Source organism: Ostrinia furnacalis, unplaced genomic scaffold, assembly GCF_004193835.3.
Source record: "Ostrinia furnacalis isolate ACB-3 unplaced genomic scaffold, ASM419383v2 OfSCF7556, whole genome shotgun sequence".
Lineage (NCBI taxonomy): Eukaryota > Metazoa > Arthropoda > Insecta > Lepidoptera > Crambidae > Ostrinia > Ostrinia furnacalis.
The window spans coordinates 455,758-468,895 of record NW_021137795.1 but is presented as its reverse complement, the minus strand read 5'-3'; the positions used below and the strand labels follow the sequence as shown (position 1 = coordinate 468,895).

The 13,138-nt window shown below is 34.5% G+C and overlaps 3 protein-coding genes across 6 annotated transcripts; 1 reads left to right on the top strand and 2 right to left on the bottom strand.

The window, feature by feature from the left end:
* Positions 1-135: 135 nt before the first annotated feature.
* LOC114365136 (uncharacterized) lies at positions 136-2,352 on the bottom strand. The gene is made up of 7 exons (XM_028321626.1): positions 2,344-2,352; positions 2,161-2,250; positions 1,981-2,081; positions 1,710-1,821; positions 854-940; positions 678-776; positions 136-447 (listed from the first exon to the last, which is right to left on the bottom strand). The coding sequence occupies exons 1-7, from the start codon at positions 2,350-2,352 to the stop codon at positions 136-138; spliced, it is 810 nt and encodes a 269-aa protein (XP_028177427.1).
* Positions 2,353-2,816: 464 nt separating this feature from the next.
* Positions 2,817-5,240, top strand: LOC114365149 (piRNA biogenesis protein EXD1). The gene is made up of 4 exons (XM_028321645.1): positions 2,817-2,982; positions 3,060-3,925; positions 4,002-4,118; positions 4,579-5,240. Exons 2-4 carry the CDS (start codon positions 3,341-3,343, stop codon positions 4,819-4,821), a joined length of 945 nt encoding a protein of 314 aa, XP_028177446.1. The 5' UTR covers positions 2,817-2,982; positions 3,060-3,340; the 3' UTR covers positions 4,822-5,240.
* Positions 5,241-5,622: 382 nt separating this feature from the next.
* Positions 5,623-12,402, bottom strand: Vps36 (vacuolar protein sorting 36). 4 transcript variants are annotated; one of them, XM_028321643.1, is made up of 8 exons: positions 12,230-12,402; positions 11,955-12,150; positions 11,561-11,881; positions 7,756-7,796; positions 7,497-7,661; positions 7,231-7,331; positions 6,843-6,957; positions 5,623-6,541 (listed from the first exon to the last, which is right to left on the bottom strand). In XM_028321643.1, the coding sequence occupies exons 1-8, from the start codon at positions 12,323-12,325 to the stop codon at positions 6,368-6,370; spliced, it is 1,209 nt and encodes a 402-aa protein (XP_028177444.1). In that variant the 5' UTR covers positions 12,326-12,402; the 3' UTR covers positions 5,623-6,367. The 4 variants fall into 4 exon arrangements, with proteins under 4 accessions (XP_028177444.1, XP_028177445.1, XP_028177442.1 ...); XM_028321644.1 differs by having other exon boundaries at positions 7,756-7,822; positions 11,587-11,881; XM_028321641.1 differs by lacking the exons at positions 7,231-7,331; positions 7,497-7,661; positions 7,756-7,796 and adding exons at positions 10,978-11,078; positions 11,261-11,425 and having other exon boundaries at positions 11,520-11,881.
* Positions 12,403-13,138: the final 736 nt, after the last annotated feature.

The window sequence follows — 13,138 nt, the reverse complement described above, 5'->3', positions numbered from 1 at the left end:
TCAAATAATATGTAATACAAACTACAACTTAGCAAATTGAAACAAAATTACACTTATAATCAAAGAAGATTATAATGAAATAAAAATTATATCGTTTCTATTTTTATTTAATGAACTATAAAAATAAACTAGTAACTAACACGAATTAGTAAGCCAGCTAGATTGCGTCAAATTCGTAGAACTGGAACAAAATGCATTCAACACTGGTGTAGTCGCGGAGAAAGCAAGAATTCTGAGTTCACCGCTTTGTGAAAACTGCAGCGCGTTGCTAATTCTGGATCCAGATGTTGATGAACCAGGTATTTGGGGATCTCCTGTGATTGGATTGAAGCTGCTGCAGCGGGTTTTCGCCAATAAACATGATGTTACGTTTGTATAAAACCGAACATTGTCAGCATCTACCGTTATATTAACACCAGTTCGAGCTTCTCTGGTGCATTGTGTGATCTGCGTAACAAGATATAATTACAAACACATGAAAAGTAGCTAATATAGTACCAACCATTATTAATTTAAGAGTATAAAGTTAGTTTTCTAGTAAAAACAATCTTTGACCAAAATAAAACAGCCTTAGCTGCAGATTTTTGGGTATGGAGTTCGTGCTTTGCTTTTCGACAGTGTCGAAGAGTGCCACTCCGTGCCTGCTTGTAAAGTTACTTTAACTAAGTTTTACATACCAAGTTAATGGAATTAGTTCTTCTTAAGCAACGAACGAAATCACAATAGCCCATATAGCAACCAGAGGGCTGTACATTAAGAGCTGACGTTGACAAAGCCTGAAAAATAATTCCGGTTATTACCTATTAATCTAATGAAAAAGAAAACATAAATGAAACCTAGATGTAAATCTTACCGCCAATGAAGTTGCACAAGCAGCATATGAAGTGTTAACAAAATATTGTGAAGCACAAGCACTCAGAGCAGTTAATTCTTGCGGTCCCTGACAAAACATAGCTTATTATTATTATAAACAAATTACCTGAAGTAAATTCATTAATATGAAGAAGTTTATAATAAATAGCATGAAAACTTATTCCGGGTCTTCTATACCTACTTATAATAAATCTGTAGAGAGGTCAATTCTGTACATGAAAATATATATTTTCAAAATAACTATCAGGGGTTGATTAGTGATCGATACTGATGCCAAAAATGCAATCAGTAAAATTTTTGTCTGTCTGTCTGTCTGTCTGTCTGTCTGTATGTTCCTTATAGAAACAAAAACTACTTGACGGATTTTAACGAAACTTGGTACAATTATTCTTCATACTCCTGGGCAGGCTATAGTATACTCAGGAATTCCCACGGGAACGGGAATTAGCGGGAAAATTCTTTTGTATGAAAAATCTAAACCGCTTAAGTTAGACGCTTGAAATTTGGCATGCAGGTACCTTAGTAAACTTAAAGCTTAGTAACAACAGGATATTGCAAAATTCCCACGGGAACGGGAGATAGCGGGAAAAAACATTTGTATGAAAAAATCTAAACCGCGTAAGATAGATGAAGGGGGTAAACGGGATCCACGCGTACGAAGTCGCGGGCGGCCGCTAGTCCTAAATAAATTATTAAATCGCGCATAGGCTTAACTTCTAAAATTACGTCATAACTGTGAGAATTTGGTATGAGTAACTTGGACTAGCATACAACTTTTTTTAAATGAGCTAATAAACCTCATAATAGAGGACAGATCGAAATAGGTAGGTACTTACCTCCGACATTGCTGTTACTCGACTAAAACACGTGATACAAGCATCTCTTAAAGTAACATTAGTGGGTTGAGCTGTACTGCATACAAGATTGAGTAAATTTTGAAGCTGAGCTCTGTTAACCAAAACAAAATAAAGTTAATATGCAACCCCTTAGGGAGAATAAAATTATTGAGAACGTTATTCATCATTCTATCTTAAATTAAAGGCAGTAACTAGACCCTATTAATCAAATCCGATTACATCATTCACCAAAATAATAATTGAGCCATACCCATTTGAAGGACAAAGTGCAGCAAGCTTCTGAGTTTTCCACTGTAATAATTTATTCTTTACATCCGTCAAATCAAAAATTCCATTTGTAGCTACGCCAATCTATAACAAGACACTGCATTAATCTTTAAATGAAAAAAGCCTTAAGAATCTGATTCAAAGCAGAAATAATGTAGCTAACCTCGCTAAGGTTTAAGAAATTGTGATTCTTCCATTGTAATATAGTTTTTTGAACTTCGTTTAAATCAACAAGAGTGCCTTTTGTCTCGATCTGTAGAACGATAGAAACTGCATGCAAACGAGTTTATACGAAATGATGAACTATTTAGATAGATTTTAATATAATTATGTCCGATAAACTTACACAAGCCATAACAGCAGCAATTGAAAATAAATAAATTTTCATTATAATAAAATTAGTATGAAAAATAAACTTTCTTAAACAACAACCATATTCTGCAACGTTTGGTTGCGTACTAAAAGTAAAATATATGAGAAAGGAATAATAATACATCCATGCAATCATTTAAAAATACAATACAGTTAACCCAGTTATTTAAATACAATGTTGAATTTGTTTGACACATTTGCGGTGAAAATTACCGATCATCAAGTCCATTATCAATGCGTGACCAAAATTTAACACTTCCGTTTATGCATAATAGGTAACAACCATGAAAGAAGTTGTGTAATTTTAGTTTAATATTTTAGTATTCTGCTAGATTTTTTGAAGCAAAACAAAGTTAAACTTTTTGCCGCGTAAAAAAAGAACCGAACCGGAAGCATCAGTGCATAGACACGAATTTCTTTTACCGATTTTTACACTAGTGTGTAGACTCCTTAAAATTATTGACAGAAAAAATGGCGACGACCTGACGTTCAAATAATTTAGAAATTGTCTCATGTGATTGATTGGTTTTATGAGGTTGGGTGATAACGATCGTTGTTTTATTTTATTTATTTAATTTTACCCTTTCTTATGATGATTGAAGGTCGAGCAAATGTGAGTATTTAATTGATAAACAATATTCTATTTGTCCACTTTTTTAAGTACCTATACTTAACCTATTTGTTTTGCAGGAACTACCCGATTTCCAGGTTTTTCGAACAGTTATCAAATACTGTTTGGTGATCATAATAGTACCCGTCCTGGCGTTCTTCTCCGTGAAGGTGGTTCTTTTCGATGGACTATTACGACTAGAACCAGTTACTAGCAGTGTGTATTCCGCAGTTATAGCGGTTATCGTTCTGCATGTCACGTTAGGGTTGTACATTTATAAGGCGTACAGTGAAACTGATAAACCGTCTAAACCTGTGAAGAAAGATTAATTAAATTACACTTTATTGTATAAGCCATTACCATGGATAACTTATACATGAAAGGTGAACTGTTACAAGTTCACACAAAGAATTCTGAAGTTATTGAAGGCAGGTTTTACAGCATGAACAGTGACAAATCCAAAATTTCTCTCTACAACATAAAAGAAGATGAAGGGATCAAATGTGAAGGGGTGTGTCATTACTACAACTCAGAAATCAGAGACATAGTCAAACTGAAGGAAGATGATCAGCCAAAACATCTGAAAATCTCACAGAAAGAATGCGAAGATATAATAAAGGTTGCAAAGAAGTATATTTACATAAACCAAGTTGATAATAGTTTCCATGAGGCTATGGATGACTTGCTGTCATACGATTATATCGGACTCAGCACTGACGGTGCCAACATGGGACGCAAATGCAAAATGCCTTTCGTGGTGTTGTCAACTCCACAACAAATCTACATATTTGACACACAAGTGATGCAGTATCACGCGTTTGATGCCGGATTAAAAAAAATGCTTGAAGGCAAGAGTCCTAAAAAGATTGTTCATGATTGCAGAAAGATATCAGATAGTTTGTATCATAAGCACAATGTGAAACTGAATTCTGTATTTGACACTCAGGTAATGTTTATTTCAGTGTTAATATAGTAATTTCACTAGATAGAACACCTTATTTAAATCAATATTATTGTTCCAGGTGGGAGACTTGATTATATCAAAAAATAAGAATGGCTGCTTGCCAAATACAGTGAAATCATTATCAGAATGTTTGACTACTTACCTTGGTCTCCAGCCTAGTATCATTGAAGAGAAGGTAAATAATTACTTAGTGCCATGTTTATGTGGAAATAAATCTACTAATATTATAAATGCGAAAGTAACTGTCTGTCTTTCTTTCACGCCTAAACCACTGAACCAATTTTGATGAAATTTGGCATAGAGATAGTTTGAGTCCTGGGAAAGGACATAGGATAGTTTTTATCGCAGTTTTTTAAACAGGAACATGCGTGATAAAGTTTTTCTGTGACAGACAAAATTCCACGCGGGCGAAGCTGCGGGCGGAAAGCTAGTAAAATATAATTCACATTTCACTTTTTTATGAATAAGAAAAGTCCTATTTTTAATTTACTTTCTATGATTTCTCTTTTGACTACAATGTTTCTAATTGGATTAATGTTTAACTTGATATCTTCCATTTTCTTCTAGAATGGACCATGATTATCTGACCGTTTAGGCCTAATATCTTTTAAAATAAAATATTACTTTTTTTTCAGCTTGACATAGTGCAATGCACTGAGCGACCACTCTCCGTGAAGATCAAGGAAACTCTTGCAAAGAATATATCCTATTTGCATCGTCTCTCAGAAATGATAAATGATGAAATGGCTCTCCCATTCATCAGAGGGGTTGAATGCTTCGTAGAAAACCTACGTTCCTCTGACGATTTTAAAGCATGGGAGCTTTGTGGAAAACATAATCAAGTACCAAAAGATTTCAAAAGCGCTATTGAGTATTAATTTATTTTGTGTAAGACATTCCGTGGAATAAAATGTAATGTAGAATTAGTTTTATTTTTATTTTGCTCCTTTTTTTCTACCGCTTTTTCAAAGTAGTAACTTCAGTAGATTTAAACTGTTTGATGCAAGTAAATTGTGTGATTCAAGCTTGTAGTTTTAAGAATGCTATACATTGCAAGCTCTTGTGGCAATTACTGGAGGCTCTGGATCATCTACGCAATGGGAAGTACTACTTAGTGGCCAAATGGAAACATTGTTAATGCATAAGTTTGTCCACACAATGGCTCTTGATGACTTTGAATCTTGTGAGATTTATTTGTAACAATTCAAAGATAATATGAATTAAAGGTAACAATTATTACTTTGTTGTCAGTAGTAGTCTTGGACTTGTGCAGATTACCCGTTGCTCATTGTGTAGAGGAATTATTTCAAGGAAGAAGAGCGTAATAAAGTCACGTGACCCTTATACTTACAATCGGGCGCCCTTTTAGCCCTTCTACACTGCACAATTTTTCTTTTTTCACTAATAAGTTTAAACATTTCTAGTATCGTCTAATGTGCTTGGCATTGTGTGTAAAATAAGGTATAATCAATTGTCCAAATATAATCCATTAAAAATTAACTTTTGGATAGGATAATGTTTGTTACATAATCATCACATAATTTTGACGAAGGATCATACATATTTAGATAAGAGATATTTAACATGGGCGAGGTAGCGATGTAAGATGTTGGCATAATGTCATTCATAAAATAATCAACACAAAACTTAAAATGTACTTATTATGCTTGTGTTATATCTGTGATCAGCCAGTGCAAATATTATGTATTTTTGTATAAGTTTGATAAAATTCGTAACAGTATTATAATATGAAACAAAGCTTTGTATTAGAGAAGTAGGGTTTATTGCAAAAAAATAATTAATCAATTGATACATTTCATACCTTTCTACTTAATGTAATTTTTAAGGAACCCATTATAGTAATTTAGTAAGGCATGTTGGTACAATGTAACCAAAATATAAGATGGATATATTTTTGTGAGATGGTTTACAAATGGTATGAAGATTTTTAACTTTTCACATAAATATAACAATAGCTAAAAGCTTTTGTGAAGTTAGGACGCCTTGCTATTCATAATAAATCACATTCTGCGCTTAACTTGTTCTATTATTTCTATTACTTCCATTAATATTATTCTTATAAGTTCTTTTCGGCGGTTTGATAGGTGATTGAACTACCGAGCTTTTTATTTTACGGAAGACGCGGATTCGGTCCCGGAATATAATTTTGATATGAAGTTGTACAAAGTTCACAAAACAAGTTTGACACTAGATGGCGCTGTAAGAGTTCAAAGAAAAATAAAATAAGGTTTTCTCTGCCAGTTAACCTTCGGGCTATACAAAAAAGATCGCTTAGCGATGATTTAAAAAGCAAAAGAATAAATACATACCTACATATATGTATAAACTTAAACAGTAACAACCATCATGAATTTTCTGTATTTTTATTAGAAACTATTTAACATGGTAATATAAATATGAATATTAAGAAGCCTGTTTCAAAAACAAATTAGGATAGAAAGCTAATCCCTCAATGGATTCATCACGACACGCTAGCCCTAAGCGTTCTGTGATGAGCAGGTGCTCGCGTGCAAGGAGGACGGATACGTTTGCGATCTGCGACAGCTTCACTGGAGTGAGGTAATTATTGTCTTCCAGCTGAAACAACAGGAAAGTTTTGCAATGGGATTAATAAGAAAATATGCACGAAACTTACCCATACCAGTTTAGTTACTTTTCATGAGGTCAAATGAATTAAGTACATCAAAAGTCAATAGTCAAATGAGTTAAGTACACCAAAAGCCAATAGCAAGACTATTGACTTTTGGTGCACTTAACTCATTTGACCTCTGACTCACTTTGAGAAGGTTTTCAAGACAAGCACAATACTTTCTGTTAAAATAAAAGTCATGGCTTAGTAACTAAAAATTTGTTTATGAATAAAGGGAACAACAATTACCATTTCACTTGTAGTTTTGGCTACTTCTTCATCCCTGTGACCGTTTAGCTGAATCACGCAGGCGCCGCTAGGAAACTTGCGAAGTGACATCGGGGCTCCGATCGTTTGTAATAATCTAAAATCAAAGGTAACTTTTATTTGATACTATTGACAGGTTATAAAAAAAATCTCTGAACAAAAAAGTTATGATTACATTAGCGTATGGACTAGGGTTCTATTTCAGGGGGGCCTGGCCCCTGATATGCCTCATCAGACGATTAGTATCATAGCTCATGAGTTAGTACTATCAACTATCATCTTCAAATCAGTAGTCCGACATCTTGGGGGGGCTGTGGGAGGGGCACCAGACCAATCATATACTTATGCGCATGAATGAAGACCAACTTACTTGCAAGCATTCAATAAATCCTCGGGGGAGATAAGCTCTAGGCCTCTGGCTCTGTTCACTCTGCACCATACATCAGCTAATGACATAATTCCTCCACATTCCTGTAAATTATAAAAAAAATAACATTCATGAATAATTTTTTTTAACCCATACTAATCCAAAAAGTCATTCACTTATCTTTTTATTCATATTTTCTTTTATCCTGATTGGAGATAACATAGAAATTAGTTAGAAAAAGAGTGCATGAGTAAGTTAAATTGTCTTACCATCAACACAGCAACCATCATATCAGAAATCTGCTGTGAAAGACCCATGTAGTAGTCGGAGTCTGACCTAAAAGTGTCTCTAGTCACTGGATCATCAATACCCAGACTCATCAGGTAAGATTTGAACCTAACCGTGTCATCTTCGGAGATATCACCTTGCTTTTCCTGAAATTATCAATCATACATTTCATTTAGGAAATTCTTATGGTGTAAGAATTTAAAAATACATAAAAACAATTAAAGTCAGTTCTCTTCTTACCCTGATTTTAGTAGATATATTTTTGGATATGACAACCATGTCTTTAGCTTTTTCCATAAGCTTAGTCNGAGTAGTGTAGAGCGCAGAGCCCCGATTACGGTAACTTTTATCGTCAACAATCCAGACACGCTTCTCGATTCTGCGATACGATTGGTCGTTCAACAGCGTACGTCAGCTGTTTTGACCAATCGTATTGCAGAATCAGAAACGCGTCTGGATTGTAGACGTTAAAAATTACCGTAATCGGGGCTCAGAGCCCCGATTACGGTAACTTTTAACGTCAACAATCCAGACACGCTTCTCGATTCTGCGATACGATTGGTCGTTCAACAGCGTACGTCAGCTGTTTTGACCAATCGTATCGCAGAATCAGAAACGCGTCTGGATTGTAGACGTTATAAAAGTTACCGTAATCGGGGCTCTGAGCATGCAAATAGTATCTCTTTTGTTATGACTTCGATTGTTACGTTATTTAGCAATATTACTGTTTTTATTTTATCAGGATATACCTCTTAGTGTAAAAGTTATTACGTTTTCTTTACATTAAGTAATCGGAAGGAAAAAAATTCTATAAAAAAAAACCCTCTAAACATTTTTGACCTCTTTTTTGTCGATAAAAATAGGTTTAGTTTCACCTATTTTCATATGTGTACTTTATCGTGACTGACACACTGTATAAAGAAAGTATGCTAAATGAGTAACGCAAAACAATAAGCGAAGTGAGAAAAGAAAAGAGAATTTTGAACGAAGTTCTTTAGTAATAAAGTAATAAGTTAAAATTTTATTTATATTTTTTTGCAATAAACTTTCATATGTACTATCACTCCAGAGATGGGCGTTGTTTTACAAAACCACACCCTGTATACATGGGTAGAACGCAGCCGTAGGAAACTGCTCGTGTATATTTTGTAATACTCTTCGTAAATCTGCGACTACAGTACAAAGTAGACACGAATTTTGCGTACTGAATACAGTCGTGTTTAATTTTTATTGTGGATGCTCGCTTCTCCGTTTCAAACTATACCTACTACACCACTTACACTTGACAAGAGTGTGAAAAAGTTAGTTTGATACTTATTCAGTAAAATATGGAATTAGATTTAAGAGTATTTTTATTTCTTATTACTTAAATAAATTTTATCGAATCAATATAAAACTAGATTTTTAACACTCTTGCGGGTAAGTGGTTTTTCAAAATAAACTGATTAGGTAGGATTAAATAAATAAATCGATAACATTTTTATTTAGAGTAGTAGGTACGCAGTATTTGCGTAACTGCTCATATAGTTTGGAAGAGTTTAGTAAAAAAAAGTTAATTCCAAACTATACTCGATTAGTTTCACACCCTTGCGTTCTGGCCATGTATAGAATGGAAAGACGCTACGTTAACAGCCTATTTGAATTGAACGTCTAGGAAAAATACTCTTTTACGAAACTTTTTTAACGCCTTTGTTCATCAGAAGAATCAATATTAGTTAGGATTTTTATTGTGTAAGAATTTTCGCAGCAATACCAACAAAAAATCAAATCCTTCCTTTTTCCTAATTAAAAAGTATTATAAACTCACGTTTTGTTTAGCAAAATTAGTGAAATGCGTGTTTTTACTCTGTATTGAGTCTCTTTTGTCTCTACTCTGTAAAGTAGTTTGTGTGCGATCGTGTTAGTTCGTTGCGCCACCGCTATCTCGGCTAGCAAATCGTAATTTTTCGTCGGCGCTGCACCCCCTTAAGGAAGACGCGAATTCAGTCCCAGAAATGGCGGGACCATTAAAGAATAGAATTTTAGTCTGGAAGTTGCAGATTGCTAGAAAGTTCATAAAACAAACTTTGTTAGTTTGACACTAGATGGCGCTGTATGAGTTCAAAGAAAAATCAATAAATAAGATTTTCTCTGCCAGTTAACCTTCGGGCTGAACAGAAAAAACGTTTAGCGATGCTTTAAAAATCAAAATAATAAATCCATACATAATTTAAACAGTAACAACCATCATGAATTTTCAGTATTTTTATTAGAAACTATTTAACATGGTTATACAGGGTGTTAGGTAAATGGCTATATGAGCCGACACTAGCCCATGTTAACATGGTTATATAAATGGTATGGTGAAGTCAGAAAATTGATATCTTCATATTAATTATTTTATTTTTCATACAAATCGGATTTTATAACATTTATTTTGAATGAAAATTTAAAAAAATAAAATGATGATATCAAATTTCTGACTTCGCCATACCATTTATATGCCCATGTTAACATGGGCTAGTGTCGGCTCATATACCCATTTACCTAACACCCTGTATAAATATGAATATTAAGAAGCCTGTTTCAAAAACAAATTAGGATAGAAAGCTAATCCCTCAATGGATTCATCACGACACGCTAGCCCTAAGCGTTCTGTGATGAGCAGGTGCTCGCGTGCAAGGAGGACGGATACGTTTGCGATCTGCGACAGCTTCACTGGAGTGAGGTAATTATTGTCTTCCAGCTGAAACATCAGGAGAGTTTTGCAATGGGATTAATAGGAAAATATGCACGAAACTTACCCATCTGGTATGTAGTAGTCTATAGTATTAGTTACTTTTCATGCATGAGGTCAAACGAGTTAAGTACACCAAAAGCCAATAGCAAGACTATTGACTTTTGGTGCACTTAACTAATTTGACCTCTGATTTACTTTGAGAAGGTTCTCAGGGCAAGCCCAATGTTTTCTGTTAATATATGATCATGGCTTAGTATCTAAATTTTTTTAATGGATAAAGGGAACAACAATTTATTACCATTTCACTTGTAGTTTTGGCTACTTCCTCATCCCTGTGACCGTTTAGCTGAATCACGCAGGCGCCGCTAGGAAACTTGCGAAGTGACATCGGGGCTCCGATCGTTTGTAATAATCTAAAATTAAAGGAAACTTTTATTAGGCTAGTTTCCTAAAAAAATATTGGACACGTATATTTTTATTTGTCAATCAAACGAAGTTATATGCGTTGAAATTTTGCGTGACGTCACAACGTGCTCCACTTTTAAGCACGCCTTGACGTCACGGGTCTATTCTTTTGAAGTTTCGCGCGCTTTATCTCTCAATTTTGATTAGTTTGTAAATGTGAAAAATATGTGTTGAGTATACATATTTTTTGATAAGTTAACCAATGGACTAATTCAAACTCTTGCTTTTTTACCCAGGACAGGAAACATCCCTATTATGATGAACAAAGACCAACTTACTTGCAAGCATTCAATAAATCCTCAGGAGAGATAAGTTCTAGGCCTCTGGCTCTGTTTACTCTGCACCATACATCAGCTAATGACATAATACCTCCACATTCCTGTAAATTATAAAATAATAAACATGAATTACATTTTTCTAATCCAAGGTATTCCAAAAATTCATTCACTCTTCTTTCCTTTTTTTTATTAATATTTTCTTTTATCCCGATTGGAGATTGGAAAGAAATTAGTTAGAAAAAGAGTGCATGGACTGAGCATTGTGTAAGTTAAATTGTCTTACCATCAACACAGCAACCATCATATCAGAAATCTGTTGTGAAAGACCCATGTAGTAGTCGGAGTCTGACCTAAAAGTGTCTCTAGTCACTGGATCATCAATACCCAGACTCATCAGGTAAGATTTGAACCTCACTGTGTCATCTTCAGAGATATCACCTTGCTTTTCCTGAAATTATCAATCATACATTTCATTTAGGAAATTCTTATGGTCTAAGAATTTAAAAATACATAAAAAGAATCAAAGTCAGTTCTCTTCTTACCCTGATTTTAGTAGATATATTTTTTGATATGGCAACCATATCTTTAGCTTTTTCCATAAGCTTAGTTAAGTCCTTAAAAGCCACACTTATACTTTGGTCAGTGGCTCTGTGCTGTTCTTCAATGCTTCTCTCAATACCAACAATTCCAGACCTAATTTTAGAGTTCACTGGAGTCACAGATGGTCTAGGAGTAGAACTGGGACTTGAGGAGCTCATCGGAGATGATATGGGAGTTGGTCTCTCCCAGGCTTTTGAAGCTATGGCATCTTGTAAGGCTTTGTAGAATGCAGGATCAATGCCATCCTTGAATGACAGCTTGATGAAGTGGTATGTGCTTACTACAGCTGGACCAGGTCTTTTACCTAAACAATGAAAGGGGGGATTTACTTTCATTCCACACAAATTAATATTGTAATTATGTAACAATTTATTTACCTGGAAGTGCTGGGGATAGATTCAGTATTATCCGTTTTGGGCCGCCAAGACCAAATACACCTCCACTCTCTTCTTCAATGAAGAAAACATAGTACAAATGAAGAGATAAACATACAAGTCCTTTTGGTATATCACCTGGCTTACCCCACAGTATTCTATGAGTTGTTAATACCACTTCCCCATCAATAAACTGTGTCTGTAACAATAAGGTCCTCAAATTGGTCATACATCATACATTGATCCAAATTATTCACATAAAGTAGATAAATTGGTACCTTGTCGTCACCATCGTATATTTTCACGTTTTTATCACGCTTAAGATAGTTTTCACCCTCGAAAAGGCGAGCTTCCATATACTCAAATCTATCCATGATTGAAAATAATATTTTTACCAAGTAATTATTTATCTAAACTTTTATTTCAATTTGTTTACACATAGTGCATGAGAGCTGAGAGGACAATCTTGAAGGAAAAATAAAAATCAGCTGTCAACTGTCAATTGAATTATTTTAACGTTTGTACAAAATTGATCCGTATGTATAGATGACCCACGCTGAACTGTCCCGCCAAACTCAATGACAGGGGGGCGCTACCATCGTTCAACTATATGGTTTCCAACATGGCAAAAATCTGAACCAGCGATCCGGTATTGACGGTGGCGCCCCACTGTCAATGTCATCGACAGGACAGTCCAGTATTTTGGAACTATATCGTCAGTTGCAGGTTCACTTGGGGTAACTGACAAAATACGGTTTTTGAGTTAAATATACAGTTTTTCTTAGTTTTTTCTGCTCTTTCGAATGGTATACGTAAAAAAATTCTAGCTTTAAAAAAAATACAATTACACGGACATTTTCAGGTGTGAACTTTTCAGATTTCCTTCACAATTTTGGTGTAACTGACATTGTAATAATTTTACCAGGTTGAATTGGTGTATCTGTAATCATGTAAAAATTTTGCTACAAAACTTTGCAATTACACTGATTTGCTAAGGTTTATAACATTAAATAAAATAGGAATTTAGAAAGTTTTAAGGCATATTACATTATTATTGTACCAGCAGTATCAGTTAAAGAAGTTAAAGTTAGCTCAACAAAAAAAAAATATTGAAATTGAGCAAACTATCCAGCCAACTAGGCGTCACTGCGCGTTGCTAACATTAACCTGTTGTTACTCTGTTACTT

Bases quoted from the DNA above. Each gene is read 5' to 3' on its own strand.
- LOC114365149 (XM_028321645.1), top strand. From the start codon at position 3,341: ATGGATAACTTATACATGAAAGGTGAACTGTTACAAGTTCACACAAAG. The intron at 3,926-4,001 runs GTAATGTTTATT...TTATTGTTCCAG, and splicing joins ATTCTGTATTTGACACTCAG to GTGGGAGACTTGATTATATC. The intron at 4,119-4,578 runs GTAAATAATTAC...CTTTTTTTTCAG, and splicing joins CTAGTATCATTGAAGAGAAG to CTTGACATAGTGCAATGCAC.
- Vps36 (XM_028321641.1), bottom strand. From the start codon at position 12,325: ATGGATAGATTTGAGTATATGGAAGCTCGCCTTTTCGAGGGTGAAAAC. The intron at 11,882-11,954 runs GTAAATAAATTG...TTCATTGTTTAG, and splicing joins TCTATCCCCAGCACTTCCAG to GTAAAAGACCTGGTCCAGCT. The intron at 11,426-11,519 runs GTAAGAAGAGAA...TGATAATTTCAG, and splicing joins ATATATCTACTAAAATCAGG to GAAAAGCAAGGTGATATCTC.
- LOC114365136 (XM_028321626.1), bottom strand. The intron at 941-1,709 runs GTAAGTACCTAC...ATGTTTTGTCAG, and splicing joins GAGTAACAGCAATGTCGGAG to GGACCGCAAGAATTAACTGC. The intron at 777-853 runs GTAAGATTTACA...ATTATTTTTCAG, and splicing joins CTTGTGCAACTTCATTGGCG to GCTTTGTCAACGTCAGCTCT.